At 46.9% G+C, this 21312-nt stretch overlaps 1 protein-coding gene across 8 annotated transcripts in view; it reads left to right on the top strand.

Moving 5' to 3' along the window:
• LOC135549458 (AP-3 complex subunit sigma-2) overlaps positions 1 to 20807 on the top strand; it is a 39300-nt gene extending 18493 nt beyond the window's left edge. Inside the window, exons 5-7 of one of the 8 annotated variants that reach the window (XR_010456972.1) lie at positions 14666 to 14773; positions 18279 to 18719; positions 18777 to 20807. Coding sequence is in view for 1 of the 8 variants with exons in the window: in XM_064979446.1 (XP_064835518.1) it covers positions 14666 to 14773; positions 18279 to 18404 (234 nt within the window). In the remaining 7 variants the exon portion in view is untranslated. Of the gene's footprint in view, positions 1 to 14665; positions 14774 to 18278 lie in introns of all 8 variants that reach the window. The other 7 variants (XR_010456977.1, XR_010456973.1, XR_010456978.1 and 4 more) reach the window with 7 other exon arrangements.
• The last annotated feature ends 505 nt before the right edge of the window (positions 20808 to 21312 follow it).

The raw sequence follows: 21312 nt of genomic DNA, 5'->3' as shown, positions 1-21312 counted from the left end.
GCTCTGGGTCTATCTGGGATTGACTGGAGGAACTGTCAATGGGTAGGGGCTCTGGGTCTATCTGGGATTGACTGGAGGAACTGTCAATGGGTAGGGGCTCTGGGTCTATCTGGGATTGACTGGAGGGGCTCTGGGTCTATCTGGGATTGACTGGAGGAACTGTCAATGGGTAGGGGCTCTGGGTCTATCTGGGATTGACTGGGGGGCTCTGGGTCTATCTGGGATTGACTGGAGGAACTGTCAATGGGTAGGGGTTCTGGGTCTATCTGGGATTGACTGGAGGAACTGTCAATGGGTAGGGGCTCTGGGTCTATCTGGGATTGACTGGAGGGGCTCTGGGTCTATCTGGGATTGACTGGAGGAACTGTCAATGGGTAGGGGCTCTGGGTCTATCTGGGATTGACTGGAGGAACTGTCAATGGGTAGGGGCTCTGGGTCTATCTGGGATTGACTGGAGGGGCTCTGGGTCTATCTGGGATTGACTGGAGGAACTGTCAATGGGTAGGGGCTCTGGGTCTATCTGGGATTTGACTGGAGGGGCTCTGGGTCTATCTGTGATTGACTGGAGGGGCTCTGGGTCTATCTGGGATTGACTGGAGGAACTGTCAATGGGTAGGGGCTCTGGGTCTATCTGGGATTTGACTGGAGGGGCTCTGGGTCTATCTGTGATTGACTGGAGGGGCTCTGGGTCTATCTGTGATTTGACTGGAGGAACTGTCAATGGGTAGGGGTTCTGGGTCTATCTGGGATTGACTGGAGGGGCTCTGGGTCTATCTGTGATTTGACTGGAGGAACTGTCAATGGGTAGGGGCTCTGGGTCTATCTGTGATTGATTGGAGGAACTGTCAATGGGTAGGGGCTCTAGATCTATCTGTGATTTGACTGGAGGAACTGTCAATGGGTAGGGGCTCTGGGTCTATCTGTGATTTGACTGGAGGAACTGTCAATGGGTAGGGGCTCTGGGTCTATCTGGGATTTGACTGGAGTAACTGTCAATGGGTAGGGGCTCTGGGTCTATCTGGGATTGACTGGAGGGGTTCTGGGTCTATCTGTGATTGATTGGAGGAACTGTCAATGGGTACTGTCAATGGGTAGGGGCTCTAGATCTATCTGGGATTGACTGGAGGGGCTCTAGGTCTATCTGGGATTGACTGGAGGGGCTCTAGGTCTATCTGGGATTGACTGGAGGGGCTCTAGGTCTATCTGGGATTGACTGGAGGGGCTCTAGGTCTATCTGGGATTGACTGGAGGGGCTCTAGGTCTATCTGGGATTGACTGGAGGGGCTCTAGGTCTATCTGGGATTGACTGGAGGGGCTCTAGGTCTATCTGGGATTGACTGGAGGGGCTCTGGGTCTATCTGGGATTGACTGGAGGAACTGTCAATGGGTAGGGGCTCTGGGTCTATCTGGGATTGACTGGAGGGTCTCTGGGTCTATCTGGGATTGACTGGAGGAACTGTCAATGGGTAGGGGCTCTGGGTCTATCTGGGATTGACTGGAGGGTCTCTGGGTCTATCTGGGATTGACTGGAGGGGCTCTGGGTCTATCTGGGATTGACTGGAGGGGCTCTGGGTCTATCTGGGATTGACTGGAGGAACTGTCAATGGGTAGGGGCTCTGGGTCTATCTGTGATTTGACTGGAGGGGCTCTGGGTCTATCTGGGATTGACTGGAGGAACTGTCAATGGGTAGGGGCTCTGAGGTCTATCTGGGATTGACTGGGGGGGCTCTGGGTCTATCTGGGATTGACTGGAGTAACTGTCAATGGGTAGGGGCTCTGGGTCTATCTGGGATTGACTGGAGGAACTGTCAATGGGTAGGGGCTCTGGGTCTATCTGGGATTGACTGGAGGGGCTCTGGGTCTATCTGGGATTTGACTGGAGGGGCTCTGGGTCTATCTGTGATTTGACTGGAGGAACTGTCAATGGGTAGGGGTTCTGGGTCTATCTGTGATTGATTGGAGGAACTGTCAATGGGTACTGTCAATGGGTAGGGGCTCTAGATCTATCTGGGATTGACTGGAGGGGCTCTAGGTCTATCTGGGATTGACTGGAGGGGCTCTAGGTCTATCTGGGATTGACTGGAGGGGCTCTAGGTCTATCTGGGATTGACTGGAGGGGCTCTAGGTCTATCTGGGATTGACTGGAGGGGCTCTAGGTCTATCTGGGATTGACTGGAGGGGCTCTAGGTCTATCTGGGATTGACTGGAGGGGCTCTAGGTCTATCTGTGATTGACTGGAGGGGCTCTAGGTCTATCTGGGATTGACTGGAGGGGCTCTGGGTCTATCTGGGATTGACTGGAGGAACTGTCAATGGGTAGGGGCTCTGGGTCTATCTGGGATTGACTGGAGGGGCTCTGGGTCTATCTGGGATTGACTGGAGGAACTGTCAATGGGTAGGGGCTCTGGGTCTATCTGGGATTGACTGGAGGAACTGTCAATGGGTAGGGGCTCTGGGTCTATCTGGGATTGACTGGAGGAACTGTCAATGGGTAGGGGCTCTGGGTCTATCTGGGATTGACTGGAGGGGCTCTGGGTCTATCTGGGATTGACTGGAGGAACTGTCAATGGGTAGGGGCTCTGGGTCTATCTGGGATTGACTGGAGGAACTGTCAATGGGTAGGGGCTCTGGGTCTATCTGGGATTGACTGGAGGAACTGTCAATGGGTAGGGGCTCTGGGTCTATCTGGGATTTGACTGGAGGGGCTCTGGGTCTATCTGTGATTGACTGGAGGGGCTCTGGGTCTATCTGTGATTTGACTGGAGGAACTGTCAATGGGTAGGGGTTCTGGGTCTATCTGGGATTGACTGGAGGGGCTCTGGGTCTATCTGTGATTTGACTGGAGGAACTGTCAATGGGTAGGGGCTCTGGGTCTATCTGTGATTGATTGGAGGAACTGTCAATGGGTAGGGGCTCTAGATCTATCTGTGATTTGACTGGAGGAACTGTCAATGGGTAGGGGCTCTGGGTCTATCTGGGATTTGACTGGAGGAACTGTCAATGGGTAGGGGCTCTGGGTCTATCTGGGATTGACTGGAGGGGTTCTGGGTCTATCTGTGATTGATTGGAGGAACTGTCAATGGGTACTGTCAATGGGTAGGGGCTCTAGATCTATCTGGGATTGACTAGGGGAGGTCTATCTGGGATTGACTGGAGGGGCTCTAGGTCTATCTGGGATTGACTGGAGGGGCTCTAGGTCTATCTGGGATTGACTGGAGGTCTATCTGGGATTGACTGGAGGGGCTCTAGGTCTATAGGATTGACTATCTAGGGGATTGACTGGAGGGGCTCTAGGTCTATCTGGGATTCTGGAGGAATCTGGGATTGATCTGGGATTGACTGGAGGGCTCTAGGTCTATCTGGGATTGACTGGAGTCTCTGGGCTCTGGAGGTCTATCTGGGATTGACTGGAGGGGCTCTGGGTCTATCTGGGATTGACTGGAGGAACTGTCAATGGGTAGGGGCTCTGGGTCTATCTGGGATTTGACTGGGGGCTCTGGGTCTATCTGGGATTGACTGGAGGAACTGTCAATGGGTAGGGGCTCTGGGTCTATCTGGGATTGACTGTAACTGTCAATGGGTAGGGGCTCTGGGTCTATCTGGGATTGACTGGAGGGTAGGGGCTCTGGGTCTATCTGGGATTGACTGGAGGGGCTCTGGGTCTATCTGGGATTGACTGGAGGGTCAATAGGGGCTCTGGGGTGATGATTTGACTGGAGGGGCTCTGGGTCTATCTGGGATTGACTGGAGGAACTGTCAATGGGTAGGGGTTCTGGGTCTATCTGTGATTGATTGGAGTAACTGTCAATGGGTACTGTCAATGGATTGACTGGAGGTAGGGGGGGCTCTGGGATTCTGGATCTGTCTATCTGGGATTTGATTGACTGTGATTTGACTGGAGGAACTGTCAATGGGTAGGGGTCTATCTGTGATTGGGAATTGGGACTGTCAATGGGTAGGGGCTCTAGATCTATCTGGGATTGACTGGAGGGGCTCTAGGTCTATCTGGGATTGACTGGAGGGGCTCTAGGTCTATCTGGGATTGACTGGAGGGGCTCTAGGTCTATCTGGGATTCTGGGCTCTAGGTCTATCTGGGATTGACTGGAGGGGCTCTAGGTCTATCTGGGTCTATCTGGGATTGACTGGAGGGGCTCTGGGTCTATCTGGGATTGACTGGAGGAACTGTCAATGGGTAGGGGCTCTGGGTCTATCTGGGATTGACTGGAGGAACTGTCAATGGGTAGGGGCTCTGGGTCTATCTGGGATTGACTGGGGGGGCTCTGGGTCTATCTGGGATTGACTGGAGTAACTGTCAATGGGTAGGGGCTCTGGGTCTATCTGGGATTGACTGGAGGAACTGTCAATGGGTAGGGGCTCTGGGTCTATCTGGGATTGACTGGAGGAACTGTCAATGGGTAGGGGCTCTGGGTCTATCTGGGATTGACTGGAGGGGCTCTAGGTCTATCTGGGATTGACTGGAGTAACTGTCAATGGGTAGGGGCTCTGGGTCTATCTGGGATTGACTGGAGGAACTGTCAATGGGTAGGGGCTCTGGGTCTATCTGGGATTGACTGGAGGGGCTCTGGGTCTATCTGGGATTGACTGGAGGAACTGTCAATGGGTAGGGGCTCTGGGTCTATCTGGGATTGACTGGAGGGGCTCTGGGTCTATCTGGGATTGACTGGAGGAACTGTCAATGGGTAGGGGCTCTGGGTCTATCTGGGATTTGACTGGAGGGGCTCTGGGTCTATCTGTGATTGACTGGAGGGGCTCTGGGTCTATCTGTGATTTGACTGGAGGAACTGTCAATGGGTAGGGGTTCTGGGTCTATCTGGGATTGACTGGAGGAACTGTCAATGGGTAGGGGCTCTGGGTCTATCTGGGATTTGACTGGAGGGGCTCTGGGTCTATCTGTGATTGACTGGAGGGGCTCTGGGTCTATCTGTGATTGATTGGAGGAACTGTCAATGGGTACTGTCAATGGGTAGGGGCTCTAGATCTATCTGGGATTGACTGGAGGGGCTCTAGGTCTATCTGGGATTGACTGGAGGGGCTCTAGGTCTATCTGGGATTGACTGGAGGGGCTCTAGGTCTATCTGGGATTGACTGGAGGGGCTCTAGGTCTATCTGGGATTGACTGGAGTAACTGTCAATGGGTAGGGGCTCTGGGTCTATCTGGGATTGACTGGAGGAACTGTCAATGGGTAGGGGCTCTGGGTCTATCTGGGATTGACTGGAGGGGCTCTGGGTCTATCTGGGATTGACTGGAGGAACTGTCAATGGGTAGGGGCTCTGGGTCTATCTGGGATTGACTGGAGGAACTGTCAATGGGTAGGGGCTCTGGGTCTATCTGGGATTGACTGGGGGGGCTCTGGGTCTATCTGGGATTGACTGGAGGAACTGTCAATGGGTAGGGGTTCTGGGTCTATCTGGGATTGACTGGAGGAACTGTCAATGGGTAGGGGCTCTGGGTCTATCTGGGATTGACTGGAGTAACTGTCAATGGGTAGGGGCTCTGGGTCTATCTGGGATTGACTGGAGGGGCTCTGGGTCTATCTGGGATTGACTGGAGGAACTGTCAATGGGTAGGGGCTCTGGGTCTATCTGGGATTGACTGGAGGAACTGTCAATGGGTAGGGGCTCTGGGTCTATCTGGGATTGACTGGAGGAACTGTCAATGGGTAGGGGCTCTGGGTCTATCTGGGATTGACTGGAGGAACTGTCAATGGGTAGGGGCTCTGGGTCTATCTGGGATTGACTGGAGGAACTGTCAATGGGTAGGGGCTCTGGGTCTATCTGGGATTGACTGGAGGAACTGTCAATGGGTAGGGGCTCTGGGTCTATCTGGGATTGACTGGAGGAACTGTCAATGGGTAGGGGCTCTGGGTCTATCTGGGATTGACTGGAGGGGCTCTGGGTCTATCTGGGATTGACTGGAGGAACTGTCAATGGGTAGGGGCTCTGGGTCTATCTGGGATTGACTGGGGGGGCTCTGGGTCTATCTGGGATTGACTGGAGGAACTGTCAATGGGTAGGGGTTCTGGGTCTATCTGGGATTGACTGGAGGAACTGTCAATGGGTAGGGGCTCTGGGTCTATCTGGGATTGACTGGAGTAACTGTCAATGGGTAGGGGCTCTGGGTCTATCTGGGATTGACTGGAGGGGCTCTGGGTCTATCTGGGATTGACTGGAGGAACTGTCAATGGGTAGGGGCTCTGGGTCTATCTGGGATTGACTGGAGTAACTGTCAATGGGTAGGGGCTCTGGATCTATCTGGGATTGACTGGAGGAACTGTCAATGGGTAGGGGCTCTGGGTCTATCTGGGATTGACTGGAGGGGCTCTGGGTCTATCTGGGATTGACTGGAGTAACTGTCAATGGGTAGGGGCTCTGGGTCTATCTGGGATTGACTGGAGGAACTGTCAATGGGTAGGGGCTCTGGGTCTATCTGGGATTGACTGGAGGAACTGTCAATGGGTAGGGGCTCTGGGTCTATCTGGGATTGACTGGAGGGGCTCTGGGTCTATCTGTGATTGACTGGAGGGGCTCTGGGTCTATCTGGGATTGACTGGAGGAACTGTCAATGGGTAGGGGCTCTGGGTCTATCTGGGATTTGACTGGAGGGGCTCTGGGTCTATCTGTGATTGACTGGAGGGGCTCTGGGTCTATCTGGGATTGACTGGAGGAACTGTCAATGGGTAGGGGCTCTGGGTCTATCTGGGATTTGACTGGAGGGGCTCTGGGTCTATCTGTGATTGACTGGAGGGGCTCTGGGTCTATCTGTGATTTGACTGGAGGAACTGTCAATGGGTAGGGGTTCTGGGTCTATCTGGGATTGACTGGAGGGGTTCTGGGTCTATCTGTGATTGATTGGAGGAACTGTCAATGGGTACTGTCAATGGGTAGGGGCTCTAGATCTATCTGGGATTGACTGGAGGGGCTCTAGGTCTATCTGGGATTGACTGGAGGGGCTCTAGGTCTATCTGGGATTGACTGGAGGGGCTCTAGGTCTATCTGGGATTGACTGGAGGGGCTCTAGGTCTATCTGGGATTGACTGGAGGGGCTCTAGGTCTATCTGGGATTGACTGGAGGGGCTCTAGGTCTATCTGGGATTGACTGGAGGGGCTCTAGGTCTATCTGGGATTGACTGGAGGGGCTCTGGGTCTATCTGGGATTGACTGGAGGAACTGTCAATGGGTAGGGGCTCTGGGTCTATCTGGGATTGACTGGAGGGTCTCTGGGTCTATCTGGGATTGACTGGAGGGGCTCTGGGTCTATCTGGGATTGACTGGAGGGGCTCTGGGTCTATCTGGGATTGACTGGAGGAACTGTCAATGGGTAGGGGCTCTGGGTCTATCTGGGATTGACTGGAGGGGCTCTGGGTCTATCTGGGATTGACTGGAGGAACTGTCAATGGGTAGGGGCTCTGGGTCTATCTGTGATTTGACTGGAGGGGCTCTGGGTCTATCTGTGATTTGACTGGAGGGGCTCTGGGTCTATCTGGGATTGACTGGGGGGGCTCAGGATCTATCTGGGATTTGACTGGAGGACTATTTAAAACCCATTTGTACTGTGTGTTGGGGCAGAGGTCACCAACCATCTATTCTCTGGTACATTTTCACCCCAACCATCACATACCACAACCAGAGTTGAGCTCAATTCCAGTTAATTCAGGGAGTTACCCAATTAAAAAGCATTGAAGAGAATTGGAATTTCAGTGTACTTCCTAAATTGACTGGAATTGAAATGGAATTTACCACAACACATTCCGCCAAGCGAAGTTGAGAGGCTGGGCGGCGTTGAGAGGCTGGGCGGCGTTGAGAGGCTGGGCGGCGTTGAGAGGCTGGGCGGCGTTGAGAGGCTGGGCGGCGTTGAGAGGCTGGGCGGCGTTGAGAGGCTGGGCGGCGTTGAGAGGCTGGGCGGCGTTGAGAGGCTGGGCGGCGTTGAGAGGCTCGGTGCAGTTCTAACTCTTCCACCTTTCATGTCACAGAATGAGATTCTAGTTGTGTCCAGTGATGGCAGTGTTGGAGAAAGCTGCTGATGAAATTCAAACCAATAGTTTTTAGTACTTTCTACTATCTGACTGCTCCACTGCTACTCTAGACTTATCTGAGTATGTTTAGCGAACACCCTCTAACTTCCAACAGTATTTAAACCTTCATTATAACCTTGTTTACCAAATGTAAGTAACTGACTAGAATTTATTATGACAACCACCTGTCATTGCAGTCTGATGTGTTTATTCACTTTCAACAGCAGAAAACTAACATATTGTTCTGATCAGTAGACAGGGTATAGACCAGGATGGTCCACTGTGTTAACAGGTTGTTCTGATCAGTAGACAGGGTATAGACCAGGATGGTCCACTGTGTTAACAGCCTGTTCTGATCAGTAGACAGGATATAGACCAGGATGGTCCACTGTGTTAACAGGCTGTTCTGATCAGTAGACAGGATATAGACCAGGATGGTCCACTGTGTTAACAGGCTGTTCTGATCAGTAGACAGGGTATAGACCAGGATGGTCCACTGTGTTAACAGGCTGTTCTGATCAGTAGACAGGGTATAGACCAGGATGGTCCACTGTGTTAACAGGCTGTTCTGATCAGTAGACAGGGTATAGACCAGGATGGTCCACTGTGTTAACAGGCTGTTCTGATCAGTAGACAGGGTATAGACCAGGATGGTCCACTGTGTTAACAGCCTGTTCTGATCAGTAGACAGGGTATAGACCAGGATGGTCCACTGTGTTAACAGGCTGTTCTGATCAGTAGACAGGGTATAGACCAGGATGGTCCACTGTGTTAACAGGCTGTTCTGATCAGTAGACAGGGTATAGACCAGGATGGTCCACCGTGTTAACAGGCTGTTCTGATCAGTAGACAGGGTATAGACCAGGATGGTCCACTGTGTTAACAGGCTGTTCTGATCAGTAGACAGGGTATAGACCAGGATGGTCCACTGTGTTAACAGGCTGTTCTGATCAGTAGACAGGGTATAGACCAGGATGGTCCACTGTGTTAACAGGCTGTTCTGATCAGTAGACAGGGTATAGACCAGGATGGTCCACTGTGTTAACAGGCTGTTCTGATCAGTAGACAGGATATAGACCAGGATGGTCCACTGTGTTAACAGCCTGTTCTGATCAGTAGACAGGGTATAGACCAGGATGGTCCACTGTGTTAACAGGCTGTTCTGATCAGTAGACAGGGTATAGACCAGGATGGTCCACTGTGTTAACAGGCTGTTCTGATCAGTAGACAGGATATAGACCAGGATGGTCCACTGTGTTAACAGGCTGTTCTGATCAGTAGACAGGGTATAGACCAGGATGGTCCACCGTGGAACTACCCATCCCGGATCCGGGAGAATTGTCATCAACTACACTAATTAGCATAGCGCAACGGACAAAAAATATTACTAGAAAATATTCATATTCATGAGATCACAAGTGAAATATAGTGAAACACAGCTTAGCCTTTTGTTAATCACCCTGTCATCTCAGATTTTGAAATTATGCTTTACAGCCAAATCAAGTCAAGCGTTTGTGTAAGTTTATCGATAGCCTAGCATAGCATTATGTCCAGCTAGCAGCAGGAAGCTTGGTCACGAAAATCAGAAAATCAATCAAATTAACCGTTTACCTTTGATGATCTTCGGATGTTTTCACTGATGAGAATCCCAGTTAGACAGCAAATGTTCCTTTTGTTCCATAAAGATGATTTTATACCCAAAATACCTCCGTTTGTTTTTCACGTTATGTTCAGAAATCCACCGGAAATAGCGGTCACGACAACACCCCCAAAAAATCCAAATTATATCCATAATATCGACAGAAACATGGCAAACGTTTTTATAATCAATCCTCAAGGTGTTTTTCAAATATCTATTTGATAATATATCAACCGGGACAATTTTACTTTTCAGTAGGACCGAGAGGAAAAATGACTACCTGTCTTTTACGCAAGAATCACTCTGAGAGCCCTCAGCTGGCCACTCACGCAATGTAGTCGTTTACGCTCATTCTTCAACATAAAGGCGTGAAACTACGTCAAAATGCTGTAGACACCTTAGGGAATACGTAGAAAAGGGAATCTGGTTGATATCCCTTTCAATGGCCAATAGGGGTGCATAGGAACACAACGGTTTCAAAATAAGAGGCACTTCCTGATTGGATTTGCCTCAGGATTTCGCCTGTTATGTTATACTCACAGACAATATTTTGACATGGCTCAGCTCAAGTGATAGATGATCAGTCTGCCCTCTGGCTCAGCTCAGGTGGTAGATGATCAGTCTGCCCTCTGGCTCAGCTCAAGTGATAGATGATCAATCTGCCCTCTGGCTCAGCTCAGGTGGTAGATGATCAGTCTGCCCTCTGGCTCAGCTCAGGTGGTAGATGATCAGTCTGCCCTCTGGCTCAGCTCAGGTGGTAGATGATCAGTCTGCCCTCTGGCTCAACTCAGGTGGTAGATGATCAGTCTGCCCTCTGGCTCAGCTCAAGTGATAGATGATCAATCTGCCCTCTGGCTCAGCTCAGGTGGTAGATGATCAGTCTGCCCTCTGGCTCAGCTCAGGTGGTAGATGCTCAGTCTGCCCTTTGGCTCAGCTCAGTCTGCCCTCTGGCTCAGCTCAGGTAGTAGATTGTCAGTCTGCCCTCTGGCTCAGCTCAGGTGATCTAACCCTAACCCTGCCCTAGATGTTTTTGCGCAATATTCCAAATGCCTTTTACGATCGTTTATTTCCGCTTGTTCTCATGTTGTCTTTTAGGTCTCCTTCCCTCCTCTGTGCACCACCCCGTTTACTCCAGAGATCTGTGCGTAATGGAGAGATGCACGTCTCTGCCCTAACAAAGGGACTTGTGTCCCAAAGGCAGGAAGGCAGGTGACAAGCGTAGGTCCAAAATAAACCCATAGAAACGTATTGGCCTTGTTTTGGACACATTTTAGCTTTCAAATCAAATGTTATTTGTCACATGCGCCGGATACAACAGGTGTAGACCTTACAGTGAAATGCTATACAGGGTGTTACGGTACAGAGTCAATGTGGAGGTTATATACAGGGTGTTACGGTACAGAGTCAATGTGGAGGTTATATACAGGGGGTACCGGTACAGAGTCAATGTGGAAGCTATATACAGGGTGTACCGGTACAGAGTCAATGTGGAGGTTATATACAGGGTGTACCGGTACAGAGTCAATATGGAGGCTATATACAGGGGGTACCGGTACAGAGTCAAAATGGAGGCTATATACAGGGGGTACCGGTACAGAGTCAATATGGAGGCTATATACAGGGGGTACCGGTACAGAGTCAATGTGGAAGCTATGTACAGGGGGTACCTGTACAGAGTCAATATGGAGGCTATATACAGGGGGTACCGGTACAGAGTCAAAATGGAGGCTATATACAGGGGGTACCGGTACAGAGTCAATATGGAGGCTATATACAGGGGGTACCGGTACAGAGTCAATGTGGAAGCTATGTACAGGGGGTACCTGTACAGAGTCAATATGGAGGCTATATACAGGGGGTACCGGTACAGAGTCAATGTGGAGGCTATATACAGGGTGTACCGGTACAGAGTCAATATGGAGGCTATATACAGGGGGTACCGGTACAGAGTCAATATGGAGGCTATATACAGGGGGTACCGGTACAGAGTCAATATGGAGGCTATATACAGGGGGTACCGGTACAGAGTCAATGTGTAGGCTATATACAGGGGGTACCGGTACAGAGTCAATATGGAGGCTATATACAGGGGGTACCGGTACAGAGTCAATGTGGAAGCTATGTACAGGGGGTACCTGTACAGAGTCAATATGGAGGCTATATACAGGGGGTACCGGTACAGAGTCAATGTGGAGGCTATATACAGGGGGTACCAGTACAGAGTCAATGTGGAGGCTATATACAGGGGGTACCGGTACAGAGTCAATGTGGAGGCTATATACAGGGGGTACCAGTACAGAGTCAATGTGGAGGCTATATACAGGGGGTACCAGTACAGAGTCAATGCGGAGGCTATATACAGGGGGTACCGGTACAGAGTCAATGAAGAGGCTATATACAGGTGGTACTGGTCAGGGTCAATGTGCAGGGGCACTGGTGTCAAGGTAATTGAGGTAATATGTACATGTAGGATGTAGTTATTAAAGTGACTATGCATAGATAATAACAGAGTAGCAGCAGCATAGAAGAGGTCCAGCTCCACGATATTACCTTGTTATATACCTATCATTTACAGCCCTGATACATTACCTTGTTATATACCTATCATTTACAGCCCTGATACATTACCTTGTTATATACCTATCATTTACAGCCCTGATACATTACCTTGTTTTATAACTATCATTTACAGCCCTGATACATTACCTTGTTATATACCTATCATTTACAGCCCTGATACATTACCTTGTTATATAACTATCATTTACAGCCCTGATACATTACCTTGTTATATACCTATCATTTACAGGTCCATTACATTACCTTGTTATATACCTATCATTTACAGGTCCGCTACATTACCTTGTTATATACCTATCATTTACAGCCCTGATACATTACCTTGTTATATACCTATCATTTACAGCTCTGATACATTACCTTGTTATATACCTATCATTTACAGGTCTGCTACATTACCTTGTTATATACCTATCATTTACAGGTCCATTACATTACCTTGTTATATACCTATCATTTACAGGTCTGCTACATTACCTTGTTATATACCTATCATTTACAGGTCTGCTACATTACCTTGTTATATACCTATCATTTACTGGTCTGATACATTACCTTGTTATATACCTATCATTTACAGGTCTGATACATTACCTTGTTATATACCTATCATTTACAGGTCTGATACATTACCTTGTTATATACCTATCATTTACAGGTCCACTACATTACCTTGTTATATACCTATCATTTACAGGTCTGATACATTACCTTGTTATATACCTATCATTTACAGGTCCATTACATTACCTTGTTATATACCTATCTTTTACATGTCCATTACATTACCTTGTTATATACCTATCATTTACAGGTCTGATACATTACCTTGTTATATACCTATCATTTACAGGTCCATTACATTACCTTGTTATATACCTATCATTTACAGGTCTTCTACATTACCTTGTTATATACCTATCATTTACAGGTCTGCTACATTACCTTGTTATATACCTATCATTTACAGGTCTGATACATTACCTTGTTATATACCTATCATTTACAGGTCCGTTACATTACCTTGTTATATACCTATCATTTACAGGTCCGCTACATTACCTTATTATATACGTATCATTTACAGCCCTGATACATTACCTTGTTATATAACTATCATTTACAGGTCCATTACATTACCTTGTTATATAACTATCATTTACAGGTCTGATACATTACCTTGTTATATACCTATCATTTACAGGTCTGATACATTACCTTGTTATATACCTATCATTTACAGGTCCGTTACATGACCTTGTTATATAACTATCATTTACAGGTCCATTACATTACCTTGTTATATAACTATCATTTACATGTCTGCTACATTACCTTGTTATATACCTATCATTTATAGGTCCGCTACATTACCTTGTTATATACCTATCATTTATAGGTCCGCTACATTACCTTGTTATATACCTATCATTTACAGGTCCACTACATTACCTTGTTATATACGTATCATTTACAGGTCCACTACATTACCTTGTTATATACCTATCATTTACAGGTCCGCTACATTACCTTGTTATATACCTATCATTTACAGGTCTGCTACATTACCTTATTATATACCTATCATTTACAGCCCTGATACATTACCTTGTTATATAACTATCATTTACAGGTCCATTACATTACCTTGTTATATAACTATCATTTACATGTCTGCTACATTACCTTGTTATATACCTATCATTTACAGGTCCGCTACATTACCTTGTTATATAACTATCATTTACAGGTCCATTACATTACCTTGTTATATAACTATCATTTACATGTCTGCTACATTACCTTGTTATATACCTATCATTTACAGGTCCGCTACATTACCTTGTTATATACCTATCATTTACAGGTCCACTACATTACCTTGTTATATACGTATCATTTACAGCCCTGATACATTACCTTGTTATATACCTATCATTTACAGGTCCGCTACATTACCTTGTTATATACCTATCATTTACAGGTCTGCTACATTACCTTATTATATACCTATCATTTACAGCCCTGATACATTACCTTGTTATATAACTATCATTTACAGGTCCATTACATTACCTTGTTATATAACTATCATTTACATGTCTGCTACATTACCTTGTTATATACCTATCATTTACAGGTCCGCTACATTACCTTGTTATATAACTATCATTTACAGGTCCATTACATTACCTTGTTATATAACTATCATTTACAGGTCTGCTACATTACCTTGTTATATAACTATCATTTACAGCCCTGATACATTACCTTGTTATATACCTATCATTTACAGGTCTGCTACATTACCTTGTTATATACCTATCATTTACAGGTCCGCTACATTACCTTGTTATATACCTATCATTTACAGCCCTGATACATTACCTTGTTATATACCTATCATTTACAGGTCCACTTCATCCTCCAGGAGGTGGTGATGGGGGGGATGGTGCTGGAAACCAACATGAATGAGATCGTTGGCCAGGTAGAGCTGCAGAACCGCATGGAGAAATCAGAGGTTAGTCAGTTCACTTATTGGTCCTGTAGTTAGAGTCCTCTGTTAGTCTGGTGACTGGTCCTGTAGTTAGACCTCTGTTAGTCAGTTCACTGGTCCTGTAGTTAGTCCTCTGTTAGTCTGGTGACTGGTCCTGTAGTTAGAGTCCTCTGTTAGTCTGGTGACTGGTCCTGTAGTTAGTCCTCTGTTAGTCTGGTGACTGGTCCTGTAGTTAGAGTCCTCTGTTAGTCTGTTCACTGGTCCTGTAGTTAGTCCTCTGTTAGTCTGGTGACTGGTCCTGTAGTTAGTCCTCTGTTAGTCTGGTGACTGGCCTTGTAGTTAGTCCTCTGTTAGTCTGGTGACTGGTCCTGTAGTTAGTCCTCTGTTAGTCTGGTGACTGGCCTTGTAGTTAGTCCTCTGTTAGTCTGGTGACTGGTCCTGTAGTTAGAGTCCTCTGTTAGTCTGGTGACTGGTCCTGTAGTTAGTCCTCTGTTAGTCTGGTGACTGGCCCTGTAGTTAGTCCTCTGTTAGTCTGGTGACTGGTCCTGTAGTTAGTCCTCTGTTAGTCTGTTCACTGGTCCTGTAGTTAGACCTCTGTTAGTCTGTTCACTGGTCCTGTAGTTAGTCCTCTGTTAGTCTGGTGACTGGTCCTGTAGTTAGTCCTCTGTTAGTCTGGTGACTGGTCCTGTAGTTAGTCCTCTGTTAGTCTGGTGACTGGTCCTGTAGTTAGTCCTCTGTTAGTCTGGTGACTGGTCCTGTAGTTAGACCTCTGTTAGTCTGGTGACTGGCCCTGTAGTTAGTCCTCTGTTAGTCAGTTCACTTATTGGTCCTGTAGTTAGTCCTTTGTTAGTCTGGTGACTGGTCCTGTAGTTAGTCCTCTGTTAGTCTGGTGACTGGCCCTGTAGTTAGTCCTCTGTTAGTCTGGTGACTGGCCCTGTAGTTAGTCCTCTGTTAGTCTGTTCACTGGTCCTGTAGTTAGACCTCTGTTAGTCTGGTGACTGGTCCTGTAGTTGGTCCTTTGTTAGTCTGGTGACTGGTCCTGTAGTTAGTCCTTTAGACCTTTAGGGCTGTTAGTCTAGACTCTAGACCTTTAGGGCTGTTAGTCTAGACTCTAGACCTTTAGGGCTGTTAGTCTAGACTCTAGACCTTTAGGGCTGTTAGTCTAGACCTTTAGGGCTGTTAGTCTAGACCTTTAGGGCTGTTAGTCTAGAGTCTAGACCTTTAGGGCTGTTAGTCTAGACTCTAGACCTTTAGGGCTGTTAGTCTAGACTCTAGACCTTTAGGGCTGTTAGTCTAGACTCTAGACCTTTAGGGCTGTTAGTCTAGACTCTAGACCTTTAGGGCTGTTAGTCTAGACTCTAGACCTTTAGGGCTGTTAGTCTAGACCCTAGACCTTTAGGGCTGTTAGTCTAGACCCTAGACCTTTAGGGCTGTTAGTCTAGACCCTAGACCTTTAGGGCTGTTAGTCTAGACCTTTAGGGCTGTTAGTCTAGACTCTAGACCTTTAGGGCTGTTAGTCTAGACCTTTAGGGCTGTTAGTCTAGACCTTTAGGGCTGTTAGTCTAGACCTTTAGGGCTGTTATTCTAGAGTCTAGACCTTTAGGGCTGTTAGTCTAGACTCTAGACCTTTAGGGCTGTTAGTCTAGACTCTAGACCTTTAGGGCTGTTAGTCTAGACTCTAGACCTTTAGGGCTGTTAGTCTAGACTCTAGACCTTTAGGGCTGTTAGTCTAGACCTTTAGGGCTGTTAGTCTAGACCTTTAGGGCTGTTAGTCTAGACCTTTAGGGCTGTTAGTCTAGACTCTAGACCTTTAGGGCTGTTAGTCTAGACTCTAGACCTTTAGGGCTGTTAGTCTAGACTCTAGACCTTTAGGGCTGTTAGTCTAGACTCTAGACCTTTAGGGCTGTTAGTCTAGACTCTAGACCTTTAGGGCTGTTAGTCTAGACTCTAGACCTTTAGGGCTGTTAGTCTAGACTCTAGACCTTTAGGGCTGTTAGTCTAGACTCTAGACCTTTAGGGCTGTTAGTCTAGACCTTTAGGGCTGTTAGTCTAGACCTTTAGGGCTGTTAGTCTAGACCTTTAGGGCTGTTAGTCTAGACCTTTAGGGCTGTTAGTCTAGACTCTAGACCTTTAGGGCTGTTAGTCTAGACTCTAGACCTTTAGGGCTGTTAGTCTAGACCTTTAGGGCTGTTAGTCTAGACCTTTAGGGCTGTTAGTCTAGACTCTAGACCTGTAGGGCTGTTAGTCTAGACTCTAGACCTTTAGGGCTGTTAGTCTAGACTCTAGACCTTTAGGGCTGTTAGTCTAGACTCTAGACCTTTAGGGCTGTTAGTCTAGACTCTAGACCTTTAGGGCTGTTAGTCTAGACTCTAGACCTTTAGGGCTGTTAGTCTAGACTCTAGACCTTTAGGGCTGTTAGTCTAGACCTTTAGGGCTGTTAGTCTAGACCCTAGACCTTTAGGGCTGTTAGTCTAGACCTTTAGGGCTGTTAGTCTAGACTCTAGACCTTTAGGGCTGTTAGTCTAGACCTTTAGGGCTGGTAGTCTAGACTCTAGACCTTTAGGGCTGTTAGTCTAGACTCTAGACCTTTAGGGCTGTTAGTCTAGACTCTAGACCTTTAGGGCTGTTAGTCTAGACTCTAGACCTTTAGGGCTGTTAGTCTAGACTCTAGACCTTTAGGGCTGTTAGTCTAGACTCTAGACCTTTAGGGCTGTTAGTCTAGACTCTAGACCTTTAGGGCTGTTAGTCTAGACTCTAGACCTTTAGGGCTGTTAGTCTAGACCTTTAGGGCTGTTAGTCTAGACTCTAGACCTTTAGGGCTGTTAGTCTAGACTCTAGACCTTTAGGGCTGTTAGTCTAGACTCTAGACCTTTAGGGCTGTTAGTCTAGACCTTTAGGGCTGTTAGTCTAGACCTTTAGGGCTGTTAGTCTAGACCTTTAGGGCTGTTAGTCTAGACCTTTAGGGCTGTTATTCTAGACTCTAGACCTTTAGGGCTGTTATTCTAGACCCTAGACCTTTAGGGCTGTTAGTCTAGACTCTAGACCTTTAGGGCTGTTAGTCTAGACTCTAGACCTTTAGGGCTGTTAGTCTAGACTCTAGACCTTTAGGGCTGTTAGTCTAGACTCTAGACCTTTAGGGCTGTTAGTCTAGACTCTAGACCTTTAGGGCTGTTAGTCTAGACCTTTAGGGCTGTTAGTCTAGACCTTTAGGGCTGTTAGTCTAGACTCTAGACCTTTCGGTTCCTAGTGAATACGACCCCTGGTCTCCCAGACAGAGATGAACGTTCCTCGGTTCCTAGTGAATACGTCCCGTCTCCCAGACAGAGATGAACGTTCCTCGGTTCCTAGTGAATACGTCCCGTCTCCCAGACAGAGATGAAGCCTACTGTAGATTCAACATGATGTCCATAACCAGACCCTTTAGTCTCCTCTCTCTATTACACCTGATGAGTTCATTTCATTGCTGTGTATTTCATCATCTCCACAGCTGGTGTAGAAAAGCCTCAAAGCAGAGTTGTGTCTGTTTCAGGGGGGCTTCTCTGCAGCGCCGGCGCGGGCTGTCTCCGCCGTCAAGAACATCAACCTCCCAGAAATGCCTCGCAACATCAACATCGGAGACATCAATATCAAAGTGCCCAGCCTCTCTCCCTTCTGACCAGGGAGCGGAGCAGGGCCTAGGCCCAAACGGCACCCTATTCCCCATATAGTGCACTACTTTAGACCAGAGCCCTATTGCACCCTATATAGTGCACTACTTTAGACCAGAGCCCTATGGCACCCTATTCCCTATATAGTGCACTACTTTTAACCAGAGCCCTATGGGGGCTTCTGCCCTTCTGGTCTAAAGTAGTGCACTACACTATATATCAGTGCACCATAAGATGTGAGACACACTATATGACCTATACAGTATGTCTTCCTATGGGCCCTGGTCAGAAATAGTGCACTATATAGGGAATAGGGTGTATAGGTAGTGCACTATATAGGGTCTATAGGTAGTGCGCTATATAGGGAATAGGGTGTATAGGTAGTGCACTATATATGGAATAGGGTGTATACGTAGTGCACTATATAGGGAATAGGGTGTATATGTAGTGCACTATATATGGAATAGGGTCTATAGGTAGTGCACTATATATGGAATAGGGTGTTTCAGTAGTGCACTATATATCGAATAGGGTGTATATGTAGTGCACTATATATGGAATAGGGTCTATAGGTAGTGCACTATATATGGAATAGGGTGTATAGGTAGTGCACTATATATGAAATAGGGTGTATAGGTAGTGCACTATATAGATAATAGGGTGTATAGGTAGTGCACTAAATATGGAATAGGGTGTATAGGTAGTGCACTATATAGGGAATAGGGTGTTTCGGTAGTGCACTATATTTGGAATAGGGTGTATACGTAGTGCACTATATATGGAATAGGGTGTATACGTAGTGCACTATATATGGAATAGGGTGTATACGTAGTGCACCATATAGGGAATAGGGTGTATAGGTAGTGCACTATATCGGGTCTATAGGTAGTGCACTATATAGGGAATAGGGTGTATACGTAGTGCACTATATATGGAATAGGGTGTATAGGTAGTGCACTATATAGGGAATAGGGTGTATAGGTAGTGCACTATATATGGAATAGGGTGTATAGGTAGTGCACTATATAGGGTCTATAGGTAGTGCACTATATAGGGTCTATAGGTAGTGCACGATATATGGAATAGGGTGTTTAGGTAGTGCACTATATAGGGAATAGGGTGTTTAGGTAGTGCACTTCTATAGACCAGAGCCCTATGGCACCCTATATAGTGCACTACTTTAGACCAGAGCCCTATGGCACCCTATTCCCTATATAGTGCACTACTTTTAACCAGAGCCCTATGGGGGCTTCTGCCCTTCTGGTCTAAAGTAGTGCACTGCACTATATATCAGTGCACTATAAGATGTGAGACACACTATATGACCTATACAGTATGTCTTCCTATGGGCCCTGGTCAAAAATAGTGCACTATATAGGGAATAGGGTGTATAGGTAGTGCACTATATATGGAATAGGGTGTATAGGTAGTGCACTTCTATAGACCAGAGCCCTATGGCACCCTATATAGTGCACTACTTTAGACCAGAGCCCCTATGGCACCCTATTCCCTATATAGTGCACTACTTTTAACCAGAGCCCTATGGGGGCTTCTGCCCTTCTGGTCTAAAGTAGTGCACTGCACTATATATCAGTGCACTATAAGATGTGAGACACACTATATGACCTATACAGTATGTCTTCCTATGGGCCCTGGTCAAAAATAGTGCACTAAATAGGGAATAGGGTGTATAGGTAGTGCACTATATAGGGTCTATAGGTAGTGCACTATATATGGAATAGGGTGTTTAGGTAGTGCACTATATAGGGTGTATAGGTAGTGCACTATACAGGGTCTATAGGTAGTGCACTATATAGGGAATAGGGTGTATAGGTAGTGCACTATATAGGGAATAGGGTGTTTAGGTAGTGCACTATATAGGGAATAGGGTGTTTAGGTAGTGCACTATATATGGAATAGGGTGTATAGGTAGTGCACTATATATGGAATAGGGTGTATAGGTAGTGCACTATATAGGGTGTATAGGTAGTGCACTATATAGGGAATAGGGTGTATAGGTTGTGCACTATATATGGAATAGGGTGTATAGGTAGTGCACTATATAGGGTCTATAGGTAGTGCACTATATAGGGAATAGGGTGTATAGGTAGCGCACTATATATGGAATAGGGTGTATAGGTAGTGCACTATATATGGAATAGGGTGTATAGGTAGTGCACTATATAGGGTGTATAGGTAGTGCACTATATAGGGAATAGGGTGTATAGGTAGTGCACTATATATGGATTAGGGTGTATAGGTAGTGCACTATATAGGGTGTATAGGTAGTGCAGAGCAGCGAGGGAGGAGGCTGACTGTATGTTCGACAGGTTAATTGTTACTGTGATGTGTTATTGATGTGTGAATCCTAGGGCTCCTCTCAAAATGATACAACTAAATAATACACTACTGCTTTTCTATTTATGAAATCACAACCAGCTTTTTCCTCTGTCAGGACATTATCCCTCCAACCTTCTGTCAGGACATTATCCCTCCAACCTTCTGTCAGGACATTATCCCTCTAACCTTCTGTCAGGACATTATCCCTCCAACCTTCTGCCAGGACATTATCCCTCCAACCTTCTGTCAGGACATTATCCCTCTAACCTTCTGTCAGGACATTATCCCTCTAACCTTCTGCCAGGACATTATCCCTCCAACCTTCTGCCAGGACATTATCCCTCCAACCTTCTGTCAGGACATTATCCCTCTAACCTTCTGCCAGGACATTATCCATCCATCCTTCTGTCAGGACATTATCCCTCCAACCTTCTGTCAGGACATTATCCCTCCAACCTTCTGTCGGGACATTATCCCTCCAACCTTCTGTCGGGACATTATCCCTCTAACCTTTCGTCAGGCCATTATCCCTCTAACCTTCTGTCAGGACATTATCCCTCCAACCTTCTGTCAGGA

The sequence above is a fragment of the Oncorhynchus masou genome, chromosome 12 (assembly GCF_036934945.1).
Source record: "Oncorhynchus masou masou isolate Uvic2021 chromosome 12, UVic_Omas_1.1, whole genome shotgun sequence".
Lineage (NCBI taxonomy): Eukaryota > Metazoa > Chordata > Actinopteri > Salmoniformes > Salmonidae > Oncorhynchus > Oncorhynchus masou.
The sequence above is the reverse complement of the archived record's forward strand: the minus strand, read 5'-3'. Positions and strand labels throughout refer to the sequence as shown.